Raw genomic sequence first — 24046 nt, forward strand, 5'->3', positions numbered from 1 at the left:
AAAATTCTTATATGAAAAATAAACTTGATTACTGTATTGTGAAGATACAAAGCACTTAAACCCAAGAATGAAAACAAAATCTGGTATCTAGTAGTTGATGAAAGGTCCTGAAAGGCAAAGTTTTTTTAGGTATTCCAAAGTTTTTTATAATTGACTGCTTTACATCAAGGGTGACTACTGCGTTACGTGCCACCCTGCTGCGCTATTGTGTACCAGAAACATGCAATTTATCTCAGAAAATATTGAGATTTGAAGTACATTTTACCGAGGAAAAACAGAAAAGCACAGGAATATTTTTAAAATGAACCGCTCTGGTGACAACGGTTTGCATGAACACCATTGGCTGTATACCAGAATATTCACACAGTACAACATTAACACTTCCAATTTCACCTGTAAACACTACACATGATGGGGCTTAATGGTTCTTGAGGATGAAATACTGTACTACCTTCTTGCATAGATTTTAAAAATAACTCCTTTCTGTTCTCCGGTAAAAACACCAGGCGATATTTAACCCTCTGTATCTCAGAACAAAACAAAAAAAAAACAGAAAAATATTTGGGAATTTCTAAGTTTGAAAGAAAGGATAAAAGGTAATGGTGATTTTCTTCACTAAGCTGGCTTTCATAAAACATTTGTCCTCTGGCACTTATTATTCTGGAAGTCAAATACCCAATCTCTAAATTGGACCCAAAAATATAGTTTTAAAATACATATGAAAAAATCTGTTTTAGAAAATGGCTATTATAAGAAGTTGGCTTTAAAGCCTGTTATTAGTATTAACAATAATGTAAAATATGTAAAATGGGACAGCCTTGTGCTGAACATGGAACTTTAGTCATTTCATTCCTTTATCAATCTCTGTGGTCCTCTCTCCACAGTTATGATCTCCACTAGCAGTCATGTTAAAAGGCATAACAATAATAAAAAATGATCAAAACATGCATATTATGCAACAGTCTTTGTTGTATTTTCTTAGTTATAAAAAGTCATAAATGTTTCCAACATTAAAGTGATAAAAGATACAGATATCATCTAAAGATCACAAAGAAAGTATAAGGTCAAAAGTATACAGTATAAAAAGAAAGGGAAAAAAACTTTATGAATTGCTTGGCAGTCAAAAACCCCTCAATGTGCTGAAAAGGCACAATTTGCTCACAAGAAGACAATATATTACTATAGGTTAATAAAATTTAGGGTTTTTCAATTTTTAATAACTTTTAGTGCACATGTTAATATTTAATGAACTCTTTATGCCCCAGATATTTTAATAAAAAGGTTAATCAGCACAGGATGTGGAATACTGCATAATCAGTATCTATTTCACTGTGCAAAAAATAAAAGTATCGATAGCATTCAATTTAAAAGATAATTTAAAAACGTGTCCATTTCTTTTTTGATTATTAGGCAGAAAAACAACTTTTGCTAAAAGTACTTTTTCTAGCTGTAATGTTAGCTTTTATAAAAAACCATGTCAAACCAACTCAGAAAAAAACAACACAGATGTATAATTATATTAGCAGTAGAGATTACCTACTGTGAGTCACAACACAGGACAAGTGTTAAACTTATTTTTTTTTTACTGTTTCTCTACCTAGTCATCAATCCACAGTCTTTCCACTAGATGCTGCACACACTTTTCTAATTAACATGAGTACGGTTTATTGCAAAAGTTGATAAATATTTCAGAATACACTCAAGTAATTCACTCTTTCTGCCACTTAAATACCCTTAATATACAATAGTCCTATGAAAAATGCACAACTTATTTAAAAACAATGGCCAGTCAAGAGGAAAAGTCCTCTCTGACTTCTGTCTTGAACAAAAGAAGTATGAAGTATGACGAATGAAGGTCAAAGGTTTTTTTTCCAGAGACTACAAATCTATTTCTGTACTTCGTATTTGTATAATTATCTTATAAAAATATCTCCTTTGACTCACAATGTTAATGAGCATTCTACATAGATAAGCATTTAACAATCCACTGATGTCCAGTCATGACATTCAGCATCAATGCTTGGCTTATAATGGACTCCAGAGTCTTTTTAAGGGTTTTTACTTTTCAACATATTCTGCTGCCCAGAACTGAACATTCAGATCCACCTACTATATGTTTCCTTCCTTGTAGAGGCATTAATAAAATGGGGCAAATAATTCATCGCTGGTGAATTCTCAAGGCCAAATATCCATAGCATTCCAGGTATTCACCAAATGTGTTTCAGAGCTCTTACATACTGTTAAGTTGCCAAAGAGAGCAAGATAGGATGAAAGTATTGACTGCAAAGATGAAAATCTCATGCTGCGTGATACTGTAGCTCCATCAGCCTGGGACAGAAAACAAAAAAACACTAACCTTAGATAGGAAAAGTGAGATCCACCTACCTAAAGTGAGGGATTTGTGTGTAGCACAAAACATGATCGCCACAGTGTCTGCTGGAGTGAAACCTGACTTCTTCCTGGAAGAGAAGAAGAAAAAACACCCATCGATCCAGCAAGGAAGCTGTCAATCTTGCCCTGCAAGATACACCAAGGGGCTGTGTGGAACATGACGGCTGCTTTAAACACAGCATGGAGGAGAGCAATGTGCTCAAAGGTAACAGCAATACTTACCCTGTAGAAAAGAGAAACGTTAAAAGCATGAAGCCTAGCTGGATGGAGAATACTGCAAAAGACAAATAAACAAAAAACATTGGCTTGTTAAGGACCACAGAGGCCGAGACTGAGAAGCTGCACGAGAATATACAACTTTTTACACAAATTTATTTCATCAATAAAATCAAACCCTCCAGGTTGGCAGGAATCAAACACTGAGACATCCAGCACAGGCAACCATTTGAGCCAGCTCAGAGCACTCATCTAACTGCTTATTTGCATCACATCTGAAACAATCACATATCCAAGTGTTCAAGGGGCCAGTTTCAATACTTGCACAGAGGAAATAGGGGTCTTTTCCAGATATTTTCATTCCTAAAATAATCACACCCAAAAAGCAACCAAGAAAATGTAATGTTACACCATATTTATTCAAGAAATAAAGAACTTTTAGAGGTAAAATGGAGAGTGTGAGAGCATTTTGTGTGTATATGAGAGCAATTTGTGTGTGTATAAGAGGTAAAGTTTGAATTATGGCCTAAACGGCACCTCATACAAATACAGAATTTCTGGTCATATTAAAGTCTCCTAGAGAGGTCATTGTGTTTGTCCAAACTTCTGTTGCAGACAGTGCCTTGACATTTACATTGGCATAAATGTGTAGGAAGAAGACTGGCCAGCTGTTTCTGTTTATGTTCAGCTGTTTCATGTAAGAGCAGTGAGGATTCAAGACTATTGCCCATTTTACCTTCCTTGGCCACGATTACACTGACCAGAAAGAAGCAGAAGTCAACATTATCCTTAAACTGGGTTCACAACTTCCCCTGATCTAAAGGATTGACTAATTTATTTCCAGATTTATTTCCCCATCCAATTTGAGATTTACATCTCTTTAGACTTTATCACCCTGTACCCAATCTCAAATTCTCTTGTCTTCCTTACTCATGCCTTTGCCTCATATTCCCACACACCTGAAGAAGGCTTCACAGCTGAATTGTTGTGCCTTTTCTTCTTAATTTTGTATTTTTCATACTGGAATTATCTTCCATGTTATTCCATTACAAATATATGTGTACCACTTAAGAAATGCTGACAGACAGATTTTTCCCCTTTATGTGATGCTGAGGCATGAGTCCATGCCTTTGTTTCATCCAGTATTACAGTAACACTCTTTTGTTGGGCTGGTCAAGCCACGTTACAGCTAGCATAACACTGAACTGCAAGGTTATCTAAACTAGAAAAGACATCACTTAAAACACCTGTGGCAGTATTTTTATATTGACTTCCATTGAGATACAGATTTAATTTTAGTTTTAAGCTTTTACTAAATAGAATGCCACCAGGTAAAGCTAAGAAGAAAAGAAGATGCTACATTTTGTGTTTGGACTTTATAAATGTGTACATCCAGGTGGGGCTGCACATTGGTGGTGGTGGAGGGGAGTCCCCATTACCTGTAAAGTGCTTTGAGTCGAGTGTCCAGAAAAGCACTATATAAGTGTGAGGAATTATTATTATTACTACTACTACCGTAATTCACGGTTAGATCATGTCTGTGCTTCATGTTTCTAAATCTATGTATACAGTAAGACCTGCTTGTGTAATTTAGTTTTCTAATTTTATTTTCATTTGTAGTCGATTTACATATACTGTATCAACAGTTGAACAATTTTAAAATATTTTTAAGTGCATCATGTACTGTACATTTTATTTGTGTCACCTGTTATTTCTTTTTCTTTTTAACATTTGTTTTTACAAAAGTCCCTTCATCCTTAACTTTGTATTAAGTGGCTTAAACACTATGGCATGAATGATGCAAACAAATCTGCTCAGTACTGTACTGAAAAATCCTTTTATTACTTTAACCTTTACTGTAATTTTGTTTTATCTTTCCACATTCTAATACTCTTTTTTACCAGTTTGCCAACTCATTACTCTTATTTTAATGGGGGATCTTTCTTAAGTGAATGTATAATGTGCTTTTAACACAGTTTTCTTGATTTATTAATGCATTTGAAACAATGCTTTATCGTCTGTGATTTACTCACTGGCAGAGAGTGGAAAGTGCAAGTCCACAAGGCACACACTATTACTTACAAAACAGGACTATTCTACTGTATGTGATGTCTACATTTTTTTCTTTGAATACAATTCATAGTCATGCTTCATTTTTTTAAAGTTTCATGTACTTCAATGTATACAAAACATTAAAATCAAATATAGTGAGGCTGAAAGTTGGATCAAAATTACAGTGACAAGGACTGTGATAATTGTTTAATTATAACCTACATCTGAATTTTTTTTTTAATTAATCTAAAAAAACAAATGTTATGAATGTTTAGATAATCATTTTTATATTAGTGCACAAACATGGTCAGGGGAAATCTGTCCTGTTAGATGTAAGACTTAAATAAAAAAAACCTACACTAATGCAGCAATGAAATAACTTAATAGCTTTCACCGTTCACTTTAGTTTTACAGTTTAATGCTCATAGTTTTGATTTAGAAATATATGGCCAAAGAAAGCCTTTACGAGTTCTCAAACAATTTAATTTTTTTCATATAAAGGCAGTCCCCTTCTTTGATTCCTCTGATGCGAACAAATTACTTTAATACAAAGAGAGATGAAAGGGGTTCTCTACTAGATCAGCTCTGACACGTAATGAATTAGGCCCCCTATAATGAGGGTCTGTGAAGCTGTCTGCTGACAGTAGCAACCAGTTCACATGCTGCTTTAACAAAACAAGGCTCTCTCTGAGGAATTCATCCAAAACTTCCACCACTCAATTAATCTTGATAGAGGAGTAATGGGGAGTATTTCAGACACGCTACATCAAGTAATCAAGCATGTGTTACCTCAAAGCAACCCACACTGTCTTAGAGGAGTTTTCTGTTTTATTTGGTGATGAATCAGGCACGATAAGATTTTAATTTTTTATCTCCTATTTTTGCATGTGTTTTCACCTGGGTGTTAGGTGAAAATGTGTACAGAAGTACATGGAATCAATAAACAGTTTTGCTCTTCTGCAAAAATGTATTTTAGTTTTTTTTTCAGAAAGAGATATAATTATTATTTTTAGGAGAGCGTTAAGCCTTGTTTATTCATTTACAGTACATAATCCTTTTAATTTAAGATCTTGAATTTACCATTAGAAAACAGTAAGGTCTGAACTGTAGAAAAGTGTATAAAACATCTTGTTGGTTAATTGTCAACCTTGTGACTGGAAGAACAGTGCCTAAATAAATGGAACCATCTTTTGATAAAGCTACTTTCCAACCAGGAAATTTTCAAATAGACTAGTAGCACTTATTTGTATTCTTTGATGGGCAGAGCAATGGTGAGGCTTCAGCACAGAGGAAAAAATAAAAGAGCATAAAATAAAACTCCACTCTGCTCAAGCAAAATAACTACAAAGAGAATTTTGTTCTGGTCTTGTTTGTGTCTGCCCCCATGAACTATGATCATTTCTATTGAGAAGTTCCAGATTAGACCTCATAATTTAAGGGCAAAGCCCCTTTGCAGCATAGTGGGAAAACCTTGTGGATTAAAAAGAAGTCCTGGGTACTGGATTACTGGATGGCAGAACACTCACTACTGCTTTATAGCTTTTCTCTATAGCGTTGCAGGTGAAGGAGAAAAAGAAAAAATCAAAGACTGTAATAGTTCATGCAGACTGTATTGGGAGAACACAATTGATGGCGTGCACAATCTTGATACAAGAAAGTGAAATATGATGATAAAGATTATTAAAATTAAAATAAGATTATTAAAGATTCAACTCATGCTGTTGAAGCTGTTGAACCGCCATCATTATCAAACATTGTCATTCATCAGCCACTAGTAATCAATCAAGCAAGATGGGCAAAATTCATTTTTATGTTTTTATCATTTTGTAACAATTAAGTTCAATAAAAGGATGCTTTTCAATCCATCTTCACAATTTTTCTGTTCAAATTTACTGCATGATTATATACATTGTTTTCTATGCACAGGTACGTCCTAACGGTTATAAACATGAGAAGACCATTTAGTCCATCATGCTTGTTTTTTCAGTAGCTACTGTAATTGATCATTTAGCTTTTTTCTGAAGAATTATCAGCTATTATATGGTGGTGAGGCAGCTTGTTTCATACTCTGCACAAAGATGTGTCTCCTCTTCTCCGTTTCTACTTGTGTCCTGTAGTTTGTGTGGCTAAGTGGTCAGCATTGCTGTCTCGCAGTGCTGGGGCCCCGGGTTTATTCCTGGGGTGATTTTTAAGTGAAGTTTGCATGTTCTGCATGAGATGGATTGGTTTTCTCCAGGTGCGCTGATTTGTCTCACAGTTCAAAGACATACTGGTCAATTCATTTGATTCTGGAAAAATTGACCCCACTGTGAGTGTGTTGCTGTCTGTGTGCGCCCTGCGATGGACTGGCATCAAGTCCAGGATGTATCCTGCCTTGTGCCCATTACTTAAGGAGATAGGATCTGCCCCCCCCACAACCCTATATTGGACAAAGTGGTTAGTAAATGGATGGATAGATGAAAAATGAATGCATTCATTAATTCTCTTGTCTTCTTTATGATTTTGCCATATGATTGCAGATGGCACTGCTGCTTATCAGCAATTTTGAACTGGGGTACATTCTCTGTAGCGTTCGAATGTCCCCTCCATGTCTCTCCAGGTTTTTTAGTGGATGCTCACGTTTCCTCCCAACTTTGAAGAACATGCTGGCATCTCTACACGGCACGTGGGCACGTGTGTGACCTGACAGGGACTGGTGTCTCGTGGAGTGTAGTCCTGCTTTGTCCCCCATGCTTCTGACACAAGCTCTGGGTGTCTAAGAACAAAGGCCTTCCTGATTTTGGACAGATGGCTGTAAGCTTTCAGTATTTTTCATAAAAAGTATATCTCCAAGCCAAGTTAAGAAAAGTCCTCTAAAACAAAAACAAAACAACAGAAAACACACCCGGGAAACATACAGAGAGCATGTAAGTCATGTAAGGTTCTTTACTGTATGACTTTGCTTCATTGGAGGGAACTCAAAAAAGGCAAAGAGAACTCTTCTCTAGCCCTGTTGGTTCACGCTCAGGTTTTTGGCCATTTTTACTTCATTACATGCTTACACGGTCTCTGTAAGATGCATCACTGCATTCAGGTGCTCCCACTCCCAAGCCTGGTTACATACTGTGTTTGACATGTTCTCTCTTGTAGCTATTTCTGAAGTAAAGACAGGTGAGGTATCACACTCTGATTCAGACTTAATTCATATCATATAAATCTTGTCTTCCTATCCCAGGCATTTCAAGATTTGACTCCAAAGCTAACAAATTGCTTTAATACATAAAGGGATAAATATAAGTCTGGACAAGATTAAAGTAGATGCTGACTTATAATTAGCGCGGGCGCCCATGGCTAGGGATCACTATTAAATCTTTGCCACTGGTGATTAACTAGAGATGTCGCGAGAGGGGCCAGAGACGATTGAGCAACCTGCCACAAGGGCAGGAGCAGATTATTAACCGGGGGAGGGTGACACTTACTGATGAGGATGACGACGATCAGGCTGAACTTGTCCAAGTCAATGGTGGGGTTGGAGAAAGTGTCGCAGAAGGTGGTGTAAATAATCATGAGGAGCACACAGCTGCTGATGGTCCCGAAAGGGAGCTTTTTCCTCTCCAGCCATTCCTTACTGTACCGCTGAACAATCTGAGGAGAGAACAGCAAAGGCCCGATTAAAAGCACACACATACAGTGATACATCAACAGGTTTCATTCAAAAGACAAACAGTGCATCGCAAAATCAATGTGACAGCGGAGAGGCATGCAGTGACTGAGAGATGCCCCTGGAGGTTTCAAGCTTTCCTGTCCCACCACTTCACTGCGGGGAAATTTAAGCATTTTTAGAGCAACTTCCAGTGGGTAGCCATAATGAGAGTACATTTTCAACTAGCTTCCAATTGGGTACTAATCATGCCAGATGCTCTTTGCTAGCTGTCACAGAGACGTGCCCATTAAACCTCCCTAAAGTTTCACTCCTCTGTTGATTCTAATGGATGAATGTAATTACCAGGGTCCCCTTTGTATCAACAAACAATTTCAAGCGCAAGTTTGGGAACATGAAGGGGGGGGAAAAATCCCACTGACATCTTAAGGAATTTCACCAGGGTGGCTAATCGAAAGTGATCAGCGGAACATTTTAATATTTAAATAGCCAGCAATGCACCAGAAGTTTCTAATTAAATTATAACTCATGCTTGAAAAGCAAAAGTGCATGTGTTGTGGGAGCTTAAATAATTCAGCTGCCCCATATCTAGTCTTTCTGTTAACCCGAAGACAAATGGCATTTGCAAGCTTTTAGATGAGAACTACTAGAAAAATTAACAACAGGATCTTGTATATATTTTACCCTTCAAAGTTGAAATTTAATCTGACTCCGCTGCTGAGGTACTGCATAACTTTTGAAACTTGGGGGAAAAAGGTCCACTAATAGGAAAAGACATTTGTCATTAGATTGCAAAATGGTTACATCAGCCTGCCCTGCGACCCACAGCATGATATTACTACATCATACCTTAGTTACATGTTCTGTGACCCTTACATCCCTGCTAACTTTTTTAAATAGAAACTCTCCACTCAAAGAGAGGGAAAAGACAAGAAACTGAATAATTTAATCTTATTAGTCAATTCATTAAAGTAGTTAGGGAGGATATATGTGCACAATTTCAATGAAGTGTAAAATATTTAGGAAGAAAAAATCTCATATTAATGGTAACATTATATAGTATATATTACAAAAACTGAAACTGTCCCTAGGCTAAAATAATCCAGCAGTTCTACACATATGTGTATATGTGTGATATTTTCAATATTCTATATTCTATATTCATGACAAAGTAACATCAGGTGTATGAATGATATATGGCTCAGTGATATTTACTTACGTGTTCATTTTCAAGCAGATTATCTTTTGACCAAATAATACTCTTGTGGTGTCTCTCAAAAAATTAATTCCAATTTGAAGAAAAACTCCTTTTAAGATTCCTTTATATGAAGAGCTAACTGGGCATAGATTGATTAGTTTGTTGCTTAAAGAAGTTAAAACATGCTATTGTCCCTCAGTTTGCACAATAAAAAGACTGAGCTTTTCTTCTGACACAAATACACTTGTACAGTTTACCAAATTTTACCATTTTAAATTCACCTTCATTTGAAGATAAAAGGCACACAGTAGGTGAATCCAACCACCTCAACCTTAAAACACCAACCCCTACTTATTGGTTACTTCTGGTACAGTACTGTACATTTATACTGAGGGGTTATGCTGATTGCAGGATTCATATATTTCTTTCTTTCGGATTCAAGGCTGCATTTATGTGAATGTTCTACAATTTTTAGCTGCATCATTATAAATCTTTTTAAAATAAAAAAAACACAAAGCAATACAATGATGTCTTAATTCTATGGTGATCTTCAACTGAAATGTTAGCCATTTTGTTTAATGAGAGCAATTAATCCTTAATACCATATTTGCATTAAGTAAAACATTATATTTGAAATAAAAATAAATAAGACATTATGTTAATGAAGAGGAATGCCCAATACTGAGTTGATTAAATCTGAATGGTAAATAGGATGGATTAGCTACTACAACACTTTGTATTGGATGCTCGTGTACAGTTTACTTAAAGTTTTCATTATGGTTTTGAAGTTTCTGATCAAAGTGAATTAAAAACGGAAGTGACATATTCTCACCCAAACCTAGCTGTATTAAAACATTCAAAGTTATTATAATAGTCAGAAATGCTAGTGGCTTTGAGAAATTGTGCATCTATATAACATATTTATTGTAAGTAGATATTATGTAGAGTGTAACACTTTTTGCACAGAATTGTAAGTGCAGATATTACAGTAAGGTCACATATTAAGATATAAATATTAAGAAATACAAATATCCAAAATAGATGGTAATTAAAAATTACAAAAGAAAATAATTATGTAAGTTATTAATTTTAATCATTAACAACACTCTATATACATTAATAAGAAAAATGCAAACCAAATGCACCGAAATGTGACAGAATTCTAAAATTCTAAAATAAGAAAAGAATATTCACAAATGTGTTTAATATTTCCTATGCTTTTGCTTAGATTTTTTCTAGCATTTTCCACCTACAGTACATTTTTAACTAAAAATGTTCATCATGTAGGTTTATTTTCTATTCTTCTCTTCAAATATATGCATCCAATACATTTTTATATGTACATATTGATATACAGTATACACACACATAGTGACTAAAATACTGGGAACCCAACTATACTGACCTTTTACAAACAATTAGAACAGCAGGGTTACGAGTTCAGATCCTGGGTGGAACTGAGGTACCCACGAACAGTGTATAGAACTTCACTCAAAATGCTCCGGTAAATTCTCTGAACATAAAATAGGGTCTCTTTGTAAATGAGACATTGCTCTTAACTAATGCATCTGGTTAAATAGTGACAACATTGAAACAAATACAAAATTGAAAACAATGTGGCCTTTATTCCTCAAAACATATTTAGAATCCTATCCCATTTTATCCATCAAGATCACCTTCATCTGGGTTTAGGATGAATAAATATCTGAAATAATAAAGGATTATTATAATAATATTAAGGTGTGAAGGGTCTTTTAGATCAGTTTTCAACAGCATGGATAAGCACCTCATCCCCAACTACTGTACATCCTGAAGGAGAATGAAAATAATCTGACTGGGAGTGCATGTGTGGACATACAGTACGTAGGATAAATGGGTGCTCAACAAACGCAGAAAAGATATCACTGGAAATGAAACGTTTAGTAAATGAATTCACTACACCCACAAATTACTGAAGACAATTGATTTGAGCTAGGGAAGGTGGACACTCACACAAGAAGTTGAAAAGGACCAAGCTGGATGAGGATAGCAGGAATAGAGATTGATGGAAGCTTTTCTGGAAGACCTGGATCCAGACTGGTAATAGTAATAAGCGTAGGTAATAACAATGATATATACTTTATGTATATATCATTGTTATTAAATAAATACATGTTAAATACATAAATAAGGATATAAAATGCACTTTAATAGAACTGAAAATGATAAACTAGAGATTCAAAAAAATCACAGTGGAGTTTTAAAATAACAATTAAAGTAGCATGGTATATTGTTTTTATTTCTTTTGTATACTAAAATATGTGTAAGCCAATTACAACATTAGGAATACTACAGTAAATATCACAAAAATGCCCCAAAAAAGGAAACAAAACTACATGTGAGAATAGGTTAAAAAGATACCAAATCTTCAGCTATTAAAGAGTGATCTAAGCTACTGGCAAACAAGTATTTTTCTTATGCGTACTTGCGTATGTTTATTTTACAAGTAGACTACTCATTACTGAACACGGAACAAAGACTTCTTTTGCTGTTTCAAAGTTCACAAAGCCTTTGGACAAGCTTTTTTCCTATGCCCAGACTATATTTTTATTTTATTATAAATATGAACTTGAAAAAAGGAGAAAAACATGGGGTCACAAATTAATGCACAAACCCCTATCTGATACCAGATAAGTTCTAATTGTTCTGATCATAAAAAATACCTTTCATGAAGCGTCTGTTTCAACCACCCTGATTAAAGAATGCATGATACTTCAGTGACAAGATGGTATTATTAATTCATTGCAAACAGTGGATTTGGGTGTGTTACTTTGAAAAATGTTCAAAACTGGCGGCCTGTAATAAAAGCACTGAGAAAAATTCTTGCTCATTAACATTTAATCATAAAATTCTCTTTCATATGAAATACCCAATATAGACTGTCAGAATCAATCAGGTGTCCAGAAAGGAGAAGACATGCCAAAAGAATGGGGAATATGTCAATTGTGGCAGTCGCTGTTTCTTCTATCTGTCATGTTGCAGCCCAGCGTTTGGAAGACAGTCTGGAAATGTGATGCTGAGGTAAAAACTGTTCTGCCAATGCAGTGCCGCTGACAGAAGTCTCAAGTAGGTTGTGTTATCTTACAACAGTGGAATAGTGTTCAAAGGCAGGCTTCTAGTTTGCAGTCTTCAGAGTATTTTGATGAAACCTCTCTTTGTAATTTTATAATCATACTTATACCCCCGGAGCCTTTATGTGTTCCCTTCTCTTCACCTTTATAAGGGGGAGTGTTTGGCGCAGGCAAGCAGATGGATTTGTGCAGATTTTGGCATTTCGGTTGCCCAAAAGCTACTGTATATGGGAAGATTGCAATGTTGGAAGATTAAGTCCTCAAATATGTATTTAATGGAAATCTACTTAGTACCTATGCAAAAGAAAGGACACATTTATCACTGCCAACGAAAGACCCCATCAACAACTACAGGAAAAATATTTTGCACGTCTTTCCACATTTCCATGTAATATTGTTCTTTCTTAACACTGAGAAATGCATCATCCTAATCAAAGAGACTAATCCAAATCAACATGAATCATCTTTTTTTCAACCAATACAAAAAGCTGGAAAACACTTTTACTTGTGACAAGATACTTTTAATACACATTATTACTATTCAATCTGTCAATCAAAAGCTAAAGAACTACCTCCAGCCTACCTATTCTTGATATGAATTCTTGATATAATACTACTGATTTCATTTTATTTGGTTTCTGTTTTTCTCATTCAGTCTCCTTTTATATTTTTATACAGCATCTTTGCACTTATTGCATATTACCACTGAGTTTCGTTAAGCCCGGGCAACTAGTCGCATGAATGAATTATTTAGGTCATAAAATGAAGTAGTACTGTATATTGTAATTAAAAATAAAAAAAGCTCTTTGTCACTTTTGAAGCCCTGGAGGGTTTCAAGGAAACAGAGCAAACTACAAGAATGATTTGGCACAGCAACAAAAAATATTTAAGATTTAGTAGGGAAGGTAAATGGAAATAACAGAAAAAGAAAAAAAGTTCTAAAACTAACAAAGATGTCTAAATTTTCATAAATTGGTCAAAATTGAACCAAATGTGCAAGCATTCAGCAACTGCATCCTGATACTCTGCAATGTGTTGCATCAGTCAGAGCAGCTGTGTTAAGACTGACTGCCCCTAAGCTGTGCCGCTGAGGTTGCATCTGTAAATCTGTGATTTCAACTGTCCCCAGGGAAACAAGCACAGGGGACTAAGGTGATTATGCACATCATGGAATGAGAATTAACATCCTGGCCTTGAATACTCACTGAATACCTGAGTAGATGGTGCAACATAAAGGAACATTGTCACAATGGAGGTCAACAAACAGAAGGCCACCTTCATGAGGTACAGAGAAGGAATGACTAATATTGTCTAATCGTGGAAACGCCTTTTTTGCTGACTGCCTCAGGCCAGGCGCTGAGCTGATGGTTATCAGCATCATGGCTTATCACCTGGTGACTACATGTTGCATACATGGTGAATACAAGTTGTTGTGTTGTGTTATTTTCATCCATGGCAGTGGAGGATATGTAAGGTTGTAATTTCAAGTGCATTTGTTTACAGTGGTGTGAAAAAGTGTTTGCCCCCTTCCTGATTTCTTATTTTTTTGCATGTTTGTCACACTGAAATGTTTCAGATCATCAAACAAATTGAAATATTAGACAAAGATAACACAAGTAAACACAAAATGCAGTTTTTAAATGAAGGTTTTTATTATTAAGGGGAAAAAAATATCCAAACCTACATGGCCCTGTGTGAAAAAGTGATTGCCCCCTAAACCTAATAACTGGTTGGGCCACCCTTAGCAGCAACAACTGCAATCAAGCATTTGCGATAACTGGCAATGAGTCTTTTACAGCACTGTGGAGGAATTTTGGCCCACTCATCTTTGCAGAATTGTTGTAATTCAGCCACATTGGAGGGTTTTCGAGCCTTAACCGCTTTTTTAAGGTCATGCCACAACATCTCAATCGGATTCAGGTCAGGACTTTGACTAGGCCACTCCAAAGTCTTCATTTTGTTTTTCTTAAGCCATTCAGAGGTGGACTTGCTGGTGTGTTTTGGATCATTGTCCTGCTGCAGAACCCAAGTGCGCTTCAGCTTGAGGTCACAAACAGATGGCCGGACATTCTCCTTTAGGATTTTTTGGTAGACAGCAGAATTCATGGTTCCATTTACCACAGCAAGTCTTCCAGGTCCTGAAGCAGCAAAACAGCCCCAGACCATCCTACTACCACCACCATATTTTACTGTTGGTATGATGTTCCTTTTCTGAAATGCTGTGTTACTTTTATGCCAGATGTAATGGGACACACACCTTCCAAAAAGTTCAACTTTTGTCTCGTCAGTCCACAGAGTATTTTCCCAAAAGTCTTGGGGATCATCAAGATGTTTTCTGGCAAAACTGAGACGAGCCTTTATGTTCTTTTTGCTCAGCAGTGGTTTTCATCTTGGAACTCTGCCATGCAGGCCATTTTTGCCCAGTCTCTTTCTTATGGTGGAGTCATGAACACTGACCTTAACTGAGGCAAGTGAAGCCTGCAGTTCTTCGGATGTTGTTGTGGGGTTTTTTGTGACCTCTTGGATGAGTCGTCGCTGAGCTCTTGGGGTAATTTTGGTCGGCCGGCCACTCCTGGGAAGGTTCACCACTGTTCCATGTTTTCGCCATTTGTATATAATGGCTCTCACTGTGGTTCGCTGGAGTCCCAAAGCTTTAGAAATGGCTTTATAACCTTTTCCAGACTGATAAATTTCAATTACTCTGTTTCTCATTTGTTCCTGAATTTCTTTGGATCGCAGCATGATGTCTAGCTTTTGAGGATCTTTTGGTGTACTCCACTTTGTCAGGCAGGTCCTATTTAAGTGATTTCTTGATTGAGAACAGGTGTGGCAGTAATCAGGCCTGGGTGTGGCTAGAGAAATTTAACTCAGCTTTCCAAAGATGTGATAAACCACAGTTGATTTATGTTTTAACAGGGGGGGCAATCACTTTTTTACACAGGGCCATGTAGGTTTGGATTTTGTTTTTCCCTTAATAATAAAAACCTTCATTTAAAAACTGCATTTTGTGTTTACTTGTGTTATCTTTGTCTAATATTTCAATTTGTTTGATGATCTGAAACATTTCAGTGTGACAAACATGCAAAAAAATAAGAAATCAGGAAGGGGGCAAACACTTTTTCACACCACTGTATATGGCAGACTGTTGTGCTCGCTGGGCAGGAGGGGAAGTTCCAGCCCTCCTGATGTAGGGTTCCCCGCTGCGTATATGAGAGAAGCTGTAGCAAAAACCATTTGACATGGAGATAGCACAGCTGTGAGAAATGTTTGTTTTTTGTGAGGAAAAAGCTATTTGAGCTTTATTAGTTATTATTTATTATTTTTTCCATGTAACACCTTTGCCCAAACACACTGGAGATGTAAATCCCATAAATATCCATGATTACAGAATAATGCCCAGCCCTACATTACAAAGCAAAAATGTTCAAACAGAAGGCTGTCACTAGTAGGTAAATGTACTGTATACAGTAAACCAAAATGTAGATATAGCTCTAGGTGTGGTTCTACTGACCAATTCAGTTTTGTTTTCATTATACATCTTTAAGGATCATTGCACAAGCTTGATCAGCAGGGCGGAGGAATATGTAACTGTAAGTGTAACTGAAGCACGAATGAAGACTCACCTGACCAATAATAAGAGGCACCACCACAGTCATGAAAAGCTGGGAGAAGATGGAGGAGAAAGGCACTGAGGAGGAAGAGCCAAGCTGCAAGAATGAAAAACAGAGATTTCATCTCATTTTCAAGGAAGACAACAACTTCCTCTGAAAGAAAAAAGTCAAGCATAGGTTCCACATGATCTTTGTTAAAACAATGGATAGCGAAAAAGTAAATACAGACCAAATTCAAGTGCTCAGTTTTCACTTAAATGTGGAAACAACACACAAAACCTCTCTAGACTCTCTGGATAAGACCACAAGAACAGCAGTATTTTTTTACTAGGGTATTATAAATCTATTCCCACTATTCCACCTCCAAAAGTATTATTGAAACAAAAACAAAAAAAAAAATTATTTGCTGAATGTCATTTTTCTACATTCATGTGGTCAAACTAGATGTAAGACAGTGCTGAGCTATGGATCAAGTTCTCCAAAAACAGAAGACCTCTGGCAATGTCAAAGTGAGATTGGGACAAAAGAGCTTCTACATTACAAAAATAAAAGAAGATATGGAATCTAAACCACTACTTACACTGCATTAATTTCTTAAAAACTTGTAGAGCTAATCTTTCAGAGCACTTCACGAGAAAATAAGAACTACAGTGTTGATTCCTATGGGTTGTTATTTACAAGCACTGGCTATCTGAGGTCAAGTGTAGTAGACTTCACATTTGTACATATTTTGTAAAGAAAATTGTAAAACATTAATCCTGAGTGCTGAATTATTACAAAAACAAATGACCTGTGCTCACTTGACCTTTTTGGGCATAGTAATGTAACTCTAAAACAGGTCAGCTTAAAATCCCCCAGCGAACTTAATGGCCACCATGTGTATTCCTGGTATATTATGCTACAGTACGGTACCTTATGGAAAGCAAAAAAAATCTGCTGGAAACAGATGGCACATTTTGAGCTAATCATAGGAATCTGCTGACCTGTAAACAAAACTGGCAGTTCTTAATGCACTACACACTCCCTCCCTTCCCCTGAATAATCAGCGACTCACACCAAACAGCAGCAATCCATTATCATGACCTTTGTTTTTGCCCTGCTTCAATGTGGCTTTTAAGACATTTCTATATTTAGCAATTCACCCTTCAAGATGACTTGCCCCAGCACTCATCTGCATGTGGTTGAAGGAAATAAAAGAAAAATTAAAGCACACATTTGTCCGAGACTCTGTAATACCAGGAGACTTTTTTCAAGAGCTTTCCAGGGTGCAGCAGTGATGAAACATCAGATAAGCATTTCAGATGTTCACACACAGTATAGCTGCAGGTATATGGATGAAACTCCCTTCTTGCACAAGCTGTGAAATATGAGCTGACAGTTCTCAACTAAACAGGCTTAATGTCAGCACGGAGACATAAGACATCAGAAATCCTCCAGCACTAATATGGCACTCAAAGTCAAAGGAATGTCTTCTCAATTAGGAAAATAATTTGCTGGTGTAGATATGAAGGTTGTCACTGAGGTACAGTTTGACATGCAGTGACAAGAAGGGTACAGTGGGAATAAAAACACACTACACAAGATTTTGACCTTTTCAAGGCTAAGGGCTATTGCAACAAAGATGCATCCAGACTACTGGACAAATATTTACTGAATGTCTTTGTCTTGAACAAAAACCCTCATGTGTTTCAGTTACACTAAGTACAAGCACCTCTAATTACAGTGGAATTGCCTGTATCTTTTACACTACCTCCAGTATATTCAATGACAGTCTTTTGTACAATCCTCTGCTTCAGATTGGGGTAAACTTTCAAATACCATATTCAAAGTTAGTTTTATACTTTAAATTATCTTCAATTTACTTTATTAACCCATGGACACCCATTGGTTCCATTTAATATTAATGCACCCTTAGATGATGTACCATTAAAGGCATTTTACAAATATTTTTATTAATGTTAAGCACAAGGAAAAAACATGCAGGTACAATACGATATAAATGCAGAAATGAAATGATAATAAGACTAGCATAAGTTGGGAGAGTAACACAAGTGTCATACAAACAAAATGAAATAATACAATTGAAAACACGTAATATGCAATATGAAATATACAGTACTGTATATACACATACACTACATATATTTAATTTTAGATAGTTAAAAAAATCAAAGGAATAAACATTTTTTAAAATAAGACTGTCTTTTAAGAAGAAATATATTTTTTCTTAAATACGTACTGTATAATTGCAATTATTTTTTATTTGGAATTGTCAATAATGCCTTTGCATCTTGTCTCAGAGTGACCTGCAGGGCAGAGTGAGGATGTGCAGACCTGCTCCGGCCTGCCCACCCTTCATGCTGTTCATCTGTTCACTATACTGCGGTCCACGTGGGTCCTAATACCCCAGTATAGTGATGGGGACACTGTACTGTAAACTGGCGCCGTCCTTCAGATGAGACATAAAATTGAGGTCCTGACTCTCTGTGGTCATTCAAAATCCCAGGGCGTTTCTCGAAAAGAGTAGGGGTGTAACCCCGGCGTCCTGGCCAAATTTCCCATTGGTCCTTACTAATTATGGCTTCCTAATAATCCCCATCTATGAATTGGCTTCATCACTCTGCTCTCCTCCCCACTGATAGCTGATGTGTGGTGAGCGTTCTGGTGCACTATGGCTGCCGTTGCATCATCCAGGTGGGGCTGCACATTGGTGGTGGTGGAGAGGAGTCTCCATTACCTGTAAAGCGCTTTGAGTGGAGTGTCCAGAAAAGCGCTATATAATTGTAAGCAATTATTATTATTATTATTATTATTATTATTATTATTACCATCATTATTATTATTATACACAGGCTCCTCAGCCTCCCTTTAGTGCTGCTTAGAGGACTTGTGCGTCTCGGACCCTTGCTAACATCACCAAGGATGAAGAAAGAGTCATTGTTTTTTGCTGCGACTCGAAAAAACAGATGCTAATGAAATTACCTGATTCTGGGACAGACCTTGAAAAAACATTCATTGTTCTGATTTGTGCTTTTGGAAACTGGGGAAAGTGAAATTGTTTTACCAGTGTGTGTAGTGTTTTCTTTCTAACCAATCTACAATTAATTTCTGTTGCCTTTATAAATAAAGTCGAAAAACAATTAAACCTGTTTGATTTCTATTAAACCCCTTTAGGTTTAGGAATTGCTTATGTAAAGAAGAAGAATTATAGTGTAGTATTATTAGTTTTCATTATTATAAGAGTATTTACTTTGAGCTAGAATTGTTACATAGTTGTGACCTTAAAATTAAAATGTTTCATACCTCTGAGAGAGTTTTGGTCAACTAATCCCAACCCAGAGGTGACACTGAGCCAACTGGATGCTGTACTACAGACAGTGACATAGCCTAAGCTCCAACCCGTGAAATCCTTAGATAATTATATAAAATTATCAAGCAGCCTTGGTTTCCCTAAACATGAAGGTCATTTTTTAAAATAATTAAAATTAGACCTTTATCAAAAAAATTTTAATAGTTTTGCCATGCATTTACATTACTTTTGACATGAGCTCAGCCTGTACTTAAAGAGAGTGCCTTTACTGTTGATGAGCCACTCGGGAGCTCTGACTTAGAATTTTAAATGCAACAGAAAAATCCACAAGAATATTTAAATAAGGGTGTGTTTGCTGCAGCTCTGAAAAGCAGGTCAATCTTGCTTTCACACTGTTCTCCCTTACACAGCTGTGGAAGGCCCAAAGCAGGCCTACAGTAGGGAGATGCCAAAACCCTCTAGTCTGCAGCCAAATGAAATGAATAAAACAAGAACACTATACTTACAAAAAACAGGAGCAGCAGTGGTGTTACTATAATACCCTGAAAAACAAAGAGAAATATTGCTTTATAAATCACAGAACACAAAAATGAAATTTAAATTTAGAGGCAAGGAGTTTATTTCCATGAATAACTATACCACGGCATGGCTAAAGATTCCTTTTTTTCATTTTGGAAATGCAATAAAAGTTTAGGGTTAATTTACTGTGAAACCCAGAGATTGTGTACTGTATATGCTGTACACAGACCTACTGTTGTAGTAACAAAGTTAGAAAATCCAGGGCTGAACTGAAAAAATTACTAGACCCCAAAAATGAAATTACAAACTGTTTGACAACTGTGAACTGACTGCGTTCTGACGCTGCTGGGTCTGCAGTTGAAGTTGAATGACTGGTCACTTGCAGCCTTGTCTTATTCAGAGACGTTAAAGAAAACACACTTGATTTCTCTTTTTCCATCTGCCGAAATGAACCTGGATACGTTCCGCTTCTTGTATAAAACCTTCCTTTTTGATACATTTACACTTCTGAATTGAAAGGCTTTATTTCTTCCTGTGACAGCCAAATGCAATGATGGGTTTCTAAGATATAAATAAATCGCACTGTGTCAGAACTGCAAATGCACTTCTTTTGCGGAAGGAGAGGACTGTCTAGCCATGGAAACATACTTCTAGCCATATAAATGTACTTAAAAATACACATTTTTCAAGAGAAAAAAGCCGGTTTATAAATAATGAAAGGCTTTCTTTTATATTATTGCTTCTCAGTGTTATTTTTCCTCTGAAAGATTGAACTAACAAGTGAGGAACGCAGAAGCAGATACACTTCATATACGCCAACTGTGCAACAGTACATGTACTCTTGACTTATTCTAAAAGCTGTCAACAGCCTTGATTCTGTGAGGGAAATCTTCCCTCCCTTAAAAGAGGCAATATGTTCAAGGGTATTATTAAGGTAAAATATCAGCAAAATATATCAAATGTTAGCCTTTCTTATGAATAAACTTTTTACATGAAGAAATGACTGATGCTTAGATAGGTGAAGGTGTCTTCACTGATGGCTAATGTAGGCCTTATTCATCTTTTAATAGAGAGTAAATCTTGTAGTAATATGGAGCAATTTTAAGTTCAGAGTTGGAATATCCTTATACAGTAGATTCTTGTTATTCCAAAGAATGTATTTTACATTTTTTTCAATAATGCAAGTGAGAGCAGTTCATAGAGTGCATCTGAGCTATTAATTAATTTACGGAACAAGAACTCCCTTTTGTATGTAGCAGAATAACAAATATTTTCTACTTGCAATAATACCAATAACCAGGTTATATAACACTCCAGCAGATTAAATGACAGAATCAAGAGAAAAATCAATGTTGGTTTACTTTGGGGAGGTAAACATAGCTGCTGGTAACATAACTTTTATTTTTTCTCCTTTTCTATAAACCTTGGGACAGTATTTAAGTATTTAATCAAGCCTGGTTACTTGCTGGTGTCCCGGGAGGCATTCACTGAAGCAAACAAGGTGTGCATTGACACAGAGCTAACTGCTTCAGGCTACAGTGAGACAGGGGCTTAGTCGTCAGGATGGAGATTTTGCAAAATGAAATGCTCCTCAAATCAAAACTCAAATGGTTTATAACAATTGCATGACATGAATGCCAGCACCCTCTGTGCCCTTTTCAAATCAGTCTTGCCATTTGCGGATCAGAGCAAATTCCCTTAAAACAAAATCAAAAAGAGCAAAAAAAAATCACTGTTTTTCTTGTACTAGAAATGTGTTCCAGGTGCAGAACGCAACTAATAATGCCCAAAACTCTTTCAAGAAATCTACTAGAACACATCTACTGATTCAGTGGCTTAACCTTAACCAGTGCACAATCAGTTTTTCTTAAAAAACAGTCTTAATCTGGCTACTGTCTAATGGCTGTGGTAGAACCCACCCAGAAAACCAATAAACCCTGCAGATGTGTACATGAAACCTTCCCTCTTGAGCACAGCCAGTAACACAGAACAAATGCTAATGCGAAGATTGGGGAATATATTCATCCCCTGTTAAATGAGTACTTTACTTATAAGTACTCGGTAAAATGAGCGATAGGTATACAGACACTATGAACGCGCAGTATTGACATCACTATAATAATGAATAATTGCTTATTCTTATATAGCGCTTTTCTGGACACTCCACTCAAAGAGCTTTACAGGTCATGGGGACTCCCCTCCACCACCACCAATGTGCAGCATCCACCTGGATGATGCGACGGCAGCCATAGTGTGCCAGAACGCTCACCACACATCAGCTATCAGGGGGGAGGAGAGCAGAGCAATGAAGCCAATTCATAGATTCCCTAGACAGCTTGATGTCTTTGACTGCACAACGTTTATTAACTAACATTTCCCATTACTAACTAACATAACTAAACTAACATTTATTAAGGATTTTGATTAGTTCTCTTTATAATTATTGATAATGTGTATGACAGAGATCATGCAACTCCACATAACTGCTTCATAATACATTTCAACACAACAACTTACAAAAAAACAAGTGATGGTAAATTTTGCTTTTGTAACATTCTGTACAGTATATTTAATTTATGGTGCCACACTCTTCAAATACAGCAGAAAAGTACATAAAGTTAACTTGGTTATGTCGTTATGATCTTGAGGCTTTAATCTGTATTTTAATTGGAATTTAGTGTCACCTTTACAATTTTCACCTACAGTACAAGCATAATGGAATTAATTGTGTTTATATGGTGAGGATGAGTGTATAAGACTTATCCCACATAGAAACAGACTTGCTGAACTGAACTTTTGAGAACTTGGATTAATAACTTGAGAATGGCACTTTACCAGAATGAAAATGGAGAGAATGCTTATTAGATTACTGTAAGTTGTAGCGGAAATGATGCTACTACGTTGATGCTGCCAAGAAAAACAAGGTTGTCTCAAGTCGAGACATTTACATCATGCTATCGTTCAGACAGCAAGAATGATACTGACAATAGTTGGCCTGAAATTACAAAGTGGAAAAGAAAGTACTGAGTGGCTCAGTTGCTGAAGGCTATTGCCCAAGAGCAGGAAAAGCTCTCTGATGTGTCTGAATCTGGGACATGTCACTAGCTGACACAGACTAGGAGTCCTCAAGTGGCTGATTGCCACCAGAGCTGGGTGGGATCATTTGAGCAATGGCTTTCTGGCCTTGAGTGACTCAGTGACCCCCGTTACCTCCTGGCCACTTGCAGGCATATGGTGCTGTCTGTGAGGAATATAATCCTCCTCCAATCAGAGCTGAACCTGTGGTGTGAGACCATGGTGCTTGTGACGTGTTAAAAGACAAGTGGATAAAAGATGGGTGGGTTGGAGGATTCTGACTACGCCTCATTCCCCTGTGTTTGGTCACAGAGTCCACAACGGTGAGACAAAACATGAAAAACTCCCAACTGGCAATAAACATAATTGGCAGTCCTAAACATATCTTAGAAAAATGCTGACATTTTTCATTTATTGAAATTCCTATAAATTCAGACTCATTATTCAAGACTTCACTGCTGCCTCTAAAGGACAATAAAAGGCAGGTATAATAAGGACTTTGAACCAAAGTGGACTTTTCCCTAGTTCTTAAAGAATAAATAAAAAATAGATTTTTATCTTTACATTTAAACCATCAAATGTATGCAATTCTTAGATATTGAAGTATTAAGAACACATTTACTGTATTAGGTTATTCCATATTCATAAAGGTGCTAATAAAATTGTAACAAAATGATTTCTTTCAGCTTAATATCGCTAAACAACATGTTGTGTCTTTTTACTGTGAATAATTAAGTTTTAATTGTACAGATTGTAATACTTGTTGGAAAAACATTCAGGTGTATGTTCCCAAGAAGATAAAACAATGACTTCCCTTCAGATTGCCTAAATGCAAAAAACAGTTTTACATGTTTTAAGACTTCATGCAGTATGCGGATTAAATTCAGTTATAGCCTGGGAGAAAGACCTTCTGAAGTAAATGTT

At 36.4% G+C, this 24046-nt stretch overlaps 1 protein-coding gene across 1 annotated transcript in view; it reads right to left on the bottom strand.

Moving 5' to 3' along the window:
- Positions 1 to 24046, bottom strand: part of slc10a7 (solute carrier family 10 member 7) — a 132387-nt gene that overhangs the window by 19875 nt on the left and 88466 nt on the right. The window contains exons 6-10 of the mRNA XM_088924540.1: positions 20035 to 20070; positions 16231 to 16314; positions 8118 to 8283; positions 2614 to 2665; positions 2386 to 2459 (exon numbers count right to left, since the gene is read on the bottom strand). Coding sequence (XP_088780666.1) covers positions 2386 to 2459; positions 2614 to 2665; positions 8118 to 8283; positions 16231 to 16314; positions 20035 to 20070 — 412 coding nt within the window. The remainder of the gene's footprint in view (positions 1 to 2385; positions 2460 to 2613; positions 2666 to 8117; positions 8284 to 16230; positions 16315 to 20034; positions 20071 to 24046) is intronic.

This window comes from Atractosteus spatula, chromosome 1, assembly GCF_055471065.1.
Source record: "Atractosteus spatula isolate fAtrSpa1 chromosome 1, fAtrSpa1.hap1, whole genome shotgun sequence".
NCBI lineage: Eukaryota > Metazoa > Chordata > Actinopteri > Semionotiformes > Lepisosteidae > Atractosteus > Atractosteus spatula.